The 6,690-nt window shown below is 40.5% G+C and overlaps 1 protein-coding gene across 1 annotated transcript in view; it reads right to left on the bottom strand.

Moving 5' to 3' along the window:
* Window positions 1-6,690, bottom strand: part of LOC109471808 (muscle M-line assembly protein unc-89-like) — a 159,851-nt gene that overhangs the window by 74,188 nt on the left and 78,973 nt on the right. Inside the window, exons 48-50 of the mRNA XM_019771162.1 lie at window positions 2,995-3,104; window positions 2,043-2,220; window positions 971-1,109 (exon numbers count right to left, since the gene is read on the bottom strand). Coding sequence (XP_019626721.1) covers window positions 971-1,109; window positions 2,043-2,220; window positions 2,995-3,104 — 427 coding nt within the window. The remainder of the gene's footprint in view (window positions 1-970; window positions 1,110-2,042; window positions 2,221-2,994; window positions 3,105-6,690) is intronic.

Here is a 6,690-nt window from a genome sequence, read left to right as displayed (position 1 = left end):
TATATAGTAGTGTAGTAGTAGTTGTGTGTGTGTGTGTGGTGGGGNGGGGGGCATTGTATAAGTGTGTGTCCTGAGAGTAACAGAAATATCCGACCATGACATCAGGCTATCTGTATGGCTGACTCAAGACTACTACCTTGCAATCCTTTCAGTAGACAAATGGCCAATAGCCAAAGATCATATGCTCAACTCTCTGCAGCAGAGGCAAGGTTTCTAACCACTACACCTGTATAATAATACAGACACACATGGAAGGTTGGATTTATTTTGAAGGGTCATAACTATAGTGAGGACGCATCTTGTTTCTGGTCAAGCAAGATTATGGATTCTAAAAGGCCTTTTGGGTAAAATTGCCCATGCCAGCGTTAGGTGCACTTAATTGCTTGTGTAAGATTTGGGATGGCTGGTTGTATAATGGGTTGGGGGGGGGGGCTGACAAGAATGACAAAAATATCTCTAGCCTTTAACAATAGAAATGACATCAGCCCAGCTCTATGGCTGACTCAAAACTGCATTGTGATGATGCATGATGTCACTGCTGTAATTATAGCACTGCAGTTCAGCCAGTGTTTCCCTGCCATTGCCGTTATATTACATGTCAGTCAGAACCAAGCTAGCTAGGAGAAACTTTCAAACATTTGACTCCAGTTGGCAACAACCGTTCTCAACGAAGCAACCCACGAAAGACATCAGAATCTTCAACAAGATGAAGGTTAAAGAAGAGGACCTGCTTGTTACAGACTGATACAGAAACTTTCAGAGTGAACTCAGTGGGTTACTAGACTAAGTAGAGATCTTGATTCTTGCTTAGTGCCTGTCATCTTTCTTTATGTATTGTTAATCTATGCCACAAATATTTTACAAGATAATGGTAATATAACTGGTAATAATTGGCTCAACTGACCTAACTTCTGGCAAGTGTAAAGTTAGCCTGTAAGCAACTAAAGAGCTTGTCCCCTTATGATTTTACCTTTCGACTTCCATGGGTGGTTCCTCTACTAGAACAGGTTGCACAGCTGGTTGCACTACTGGTTGCACAGTTGGTTGCACCACTGGCTGCTGCACAACAGATGCTTCTGCTCTCTCCCTTTCCTCATCACTGGAAGGTGCTGTAGGAAACAAAAGGTTTAACATTGTAAATTGATTTTCTTGTACATTGCGGTTCAAAGGAAAAAGTTCTGGTGTGTTTCCAAGAAACTTGATCTGGTTCCAGGAAATTTGATCTGGTTCCAGGAAATTTGATCTGGTTCCAGGAAACTTGATCTGGTTCCAAGAAACTTGATCTGGTTCTAGAAAACTTGATCTGGTTCTTTGAAACTTGATCTGGTTCCAGGAACTTGATCTGGTTCTAGAAAAAAAAACTTGATCTGGTTCCAAGAAACTTGATCTGGTTCTAGAAAAGTTGATCTGGTTCCAGGAAACTTGATCTGGTTTCAGTGAAACTTGATCTGGTTAAAACATTCTAGTTTTTCACAATGCACAAATTTCAACTTTAAGGTTGTCTTGACTGAAGAAGGGACAAAATGCCAGTTTGTCCTGGCTTGTTTGCTCAGCAAATAGACTGGCTCTTATCCGTGAGGTCAAGGTCAGACATAGCTGGACGACCTTAGGATTGTCTCCACGGCAACAAGGCTGAAGGCCATGATCAGGTGGCAGTGCAGTCAATCTGGATGCATCTCCATGGCAACAGTTACCATGGGAATAGAAGGTGCCCGAGCTGGGAACTCATGATTGGTAATGTTGTGTTCAGAAATTTGCTTTATCTGGAGCCATGGTCAGGCACAGTACTGGATAGTACTAGTCCAGGGTATCCAGAACCATGCCTGGGGCAGATCTATATTCTTGGATACATGGAGACTATCCAGAACCATGCCTGATCCTAACCCTAACCAATTCAGGCATAGAACTAGACAGGCACAGTTCTGGATACAACAGAGACTATCCAGAACCGTTCCTGATCCTAACCCTAACCCATTCAGGCACAGAACCAGATGCACAGTTCTGAATATTGCCTAACTATGAAGAAAAAAGACGAGACTTACGAACGACGGACAGCTGACAGGTACAGGTGACTTCTCCTTGGGAGTTCTTGGCGCGACACTTAAAGACTCCGGCGTCTTCATCGAACACCTCCTTAATCGTCAGGGCGTGGCGGCCGCCATCCACGATGATGTCATAGTCCTGCGACATCACCGGCTCTTCATCCATAAACCACTTCACCTGGAAAATCATCAGCACATTTTTCTCAGTTTGATGGCAAAATTTATACATTTTACATTATTGATAATTTTTAGTGAATTCTTACTTTATACTTAATACTTAATTTATACTTTATACTTGTCTTAATTTTTACCTTTTTCAACAACTTACATTGTTTGTTTATTTTATTTAATTCTTACTTTTTACTTAATTCTTACTTTATACTTGATACTTAATTTATACTTTATACTTAATTTTTACCTTTTTCAACAGCATACATTGTTTGTTTATTTTACTTTTTTTCTAAATTTCTTTCCTTGTACATTAGCTGGACACTGTATCACTTGCATCTACTAGTATACTGCTCTGTGAGCATACAAAGGACAAAAGAATCACAGGATTGCAAACTATGTAGACACTGGAAAGACAGCATGAGGCTTTTGGGTTTGCTTCTAGTAAGAGCTCTACCAAAGTAACCTACTTGTACTCATGGTACAGTGTATTATGTGCATTGTACATGTACATGACTGTGTACTAAATCATCAATTATAACTAAATATACATGTCTCTTAGCATGAAAGTTCATCTGTGTTGGTACAAGTCATTATGAAATAAAGACTAAGCTTTAACTCCCAACACTAACAAAGTATTGGGACTTACCCCAAATTTTCGGATGACATGTGTCTCTTTTTTTATGACTACAGATGCAGAATACAGTGGATGATGTTGATACATGTATCTGATGACATTCCTGCACATTTTTTGCTGTTCCTCACGACCTTCGCCTACTCTCACCTTGGGTTTGGGACAGCCGTCCACCATGACCTCCAGCATCACAACTCGGCCTTCTTTGACCTTGAGCTGTTTGTCCAGTTTCTTGATGAAGGTCGGGGGTCGAGCCTCTCCTGTGAAACAGGTCAAAAATTTGTTATGGAAAATATCAACAAAACAGTTTGTAGATTTGTACTTTTCTTTGCAAGGTGGATCCAAAGTGCAGAGTACTTTGAGAGGAAAACAATATGTTTATGTTTCTGTGTATTTGTTAGCTTATCCCTATTATCCATTTAGCCTCTACTAGGCTTCAGAGGCCACTGAGAATACTACTTCTGAAATTGGCCAAATAGACAGAAATAATATGCCAGAGGAGTTGGTCCGCTAAAGGAGTACACTTCTTCAGAGTGGCAAGCTGTACTACATGTACCTTCCCTGATCATATTATCTGACATTGTCTATTTGGCCAATTTCTACTTTTTCCAGGCGCCTCCTGAAGCCTGGTGGAGGCTATTATCCATGTATTTTCCCCTCATCCTGTACCTGCATGTTTGTTTGTTTGTTTGTTTGTTTGTTTGTTTGTTTGTTTGTTTACCCTCACCTTCCACCCTCAGCACAGCAGCAGTTGTAGCCTCCCCAGCAGGGTTGACGGCCCGTGCCATGTATTTCCCCTCATCCTGTACCTGCATGTTTGTTTGTTTGTTTGTTTGTTTGTTTGTTTATTCTTACCTTCCACCCTCAGCACAGCAGCAGTTGTTGCCTCCCCGGCAGGGTTGACTGCCCGTGCCATGTATTTCCCCTCATCCTGTACCTGCATGTTTGTTTGTTTGTTTGTTTGTTTGTTTGTTTGTTTTCCTTACCTTCCACCCTCAGGACAGCGGCAGTTGTAGCTTCCCCAGCAGGGTTGACGGCCCGTGCCATGTATTTCCCCTCATCCTGCACCAGAACCTCTGGTATAAGCAGTGAACAGAGGTCTCCTTGTATAACAATCTGTAAAGAAAATGTTACAAGATCAGGAAAAGCATAGCCCAATGCAGACAATTGTGGCAGTTTTTCTAAGTTGATACAGAACTCTGACACAAAGTTGCACACACAACATGTCCATGATCATACTATTTTTCAGCTCTGTTTAGAGATGGACAAAATCTTTTTAGTGTCATACAGGTATGTTATAATTGCTACCTGTTTGTTTGAGCAATGATCAGTGTTCAAGCTAGCACAGTTCAAGCGTAGGGCCCCCCACACTACAAAATGTGTCCATCAAAATGCAGGAAATAGTGTCTTAGGGCTATGAAGTTTAAAACTTTCTGTGGAAGGATGCCAGAGAGTCATTATGTTTTGGGCAGTCAAAATGCCTCACAAGGCTGTCCTTCTGTACCTGACCCCTATAGCCTGGGTTTTGCTCTGCTATGATAGATTTTTTCTGGGGTAGCCTAGCAAAATCCTGATGGTACCCAGGCTATGACTCCTATGCTGTGAACGAAACGACTCTGGTGATAACTGTAGTGACGATGAAACATGAAAACCTTCCCCGTTCTCACCTTAAAGTCTTCACTTTCGTGAATTACGTTCCCGTCTCTGTAGAACACGACGGAGGGTTCGGGCTTGTTGCTAACTGTTCATCTACCTGTCCTCACATTTAAGTCTTCACATTCGTGAATTACTTAAAGTAAACGTTCATCTGCCAAAAAGCAGTTACCCAAGCAACTGGATATGATTTTGAAAACGTCAGACGTTTCATCTATGTGTTCTCACCTTAAAGCGGCTCGGGCTTGCCTATGACGTGGCCACTCAAATCTTTAAGTAAAGATCTTTACATCTATCAGTTCCTTAAAGTCTTCACTTTCGTGAATTACTTTAAGTAACTGTTCATCTATCAGTTCTCACCTTAAAGTCTTCACTTTCGTGAATTACGTTTCCGTCGCGGTAGAACACGACGGAGGGTTCGGGCTTGCCGGTGACGCGGCAGACGAGTCCCACGGGGGTCCCCTCCACGCCGCGGGCATCCGCAAGCTCCTGGGTGAACCTGGGTGGTTCCATTCCTGGACCTGGGGGGGGGGAGGGGGAACAAAATCAAATACAAAATTTTCAACCTAGCAGTTGTATCATGACAGAATCAAATAGTAGTACAATCACACCTGACCAAGTAGCCACAGACTTAACCAGCCTCCTGACCACAGTAACCACCCTTTCCTGGTCACGACATTTTTTTCCAAAGATGCATATAATTAACTTAGTAACCTGGTGTGTCTAAGAATTAACTTAGTAACCTGTCCCATGGGAGGCCTTCTTGAGTAGATTTGACAGTACATTTAGCCCTGGATACTAGTAGCTTCAGAAATTCTTCGATCTTTTCCAAAATCTTTTCAATATTTTCAGTCCCATCCAGATACAGGGGCACTAAATGCTGTTTGTATAATGTTACCTGGAAGTGTCAGGGCTCATGAGTGTAGCCCCACTAATGCCAGTCATCTGGGTTCCGATAGACACAACTATGCAAATTCACCAGTCCGAGAGCTTGTAAGCTTGACCTGGTTTTTAATCACTGTACTAACCCAGGTTATTCACCTAACTTATTGATAAACTGAAGGTTTCAGTGGATTGAAATTTCAATGTTACATTTGATGAACAGTTTAACAATTTAACTTATCTTAACCAACTCAGATCAATACTTACAAAACTTTTTTATTAGTTTGTTAATTGAAGGTTTGATTGAATTGAAGATAGGGTACATTCTTGTGTCATATTTTGATAAACAAATCTGATAAAATTCCATAACTTATCAGTATCACCAAAATCAATACTAACCAAATTTTAATCTTTAAGTCAATTGATTACTTAATTAATGGAAAGTCTCAGTGGATTGACAGCTAGTAGGATAGGGAAGATTCCAGTGTTATATTTGGTGAACAAGTTAGATAAAATTCCATAACTCATCAATATCACCTTTATGTATTAAGTTAACCCCAAATCGATACGAACCAAATTTTAATCTTAAAATTAATCATTTAATTACTTAATCAATTGAAAGTCTCAGTGGATTGACAGCTTGTAGGATAGGGGAGATTCCAGTGTTATATTTGGTGAACAAGTCAGATAAAATTCTTGGCCTGGAGTAGTATGTAAGATCCTACTGATGTCTATTAAAGGTAAGGCTACTGCAGATATGCCAGGCTGGGGGAGGGAAGCTGTGTGATCAAACTTGTATGCACCAAGGTTTCATGCTATCTGAAATTTGGTAGCAGATTTACCTATATCATTATAAACTTGAACCAAAAGGATTCCTAAATCTGAGCCAAGTTCATACCTAAAATCTGCAAATAGCGATTAATACATAGCCAGATATGTTGAAAATTGATACAGAAAAATTTCGTGCATAAAATTTTCCTTCTGCAGTCTTCCTCAGAACTAAACTGACTGATGCTAATTGTTTACTTCTCCTTAAGCTAATAGCTCCACCTCCACATTGTTTTAACTATCAGTTATCAAAATGTCATTTTTCAGAAGGACACCAGGCTAAACATAGCACAATGTTCTATGTTAGCTCCCATGGGTAGGCTTTATCAAACATGGCATTGACATTGCTTCATTATGCCACACCAATTTAATTTCTTGGTTAACGGATTCGCCTCTTCATTTTTTTCTGATTTGCAAATAAAAATAAAAATTCAGAATCAACTGCAAAATGCTCATATTTTGCCCTGAACAGTTGAAAACAGT

The sequence above is a fragment of the Branchiostoma belcheri genome, unplaced genomic scaffold (genome assembly GCF_001625305.1).
Source record: "Branchiostoma belcheri isolate BF01 breed outbred unplaced genomic scaffold, Haploidv18h27 scaffold26, whole genome shotgun sequence".
Lineage (NCBI taxonomy): Eukaryota > Metazoa > Chordata > Leptocardii > Amphioxiformes > Branchiostomatidae > Branchiostoma > Branchiostoma belcheri.
Note: the sequence above shows the minus strand (reverse complement) of the source record. Positions and strands in the feature narration are given on the sequence as shown.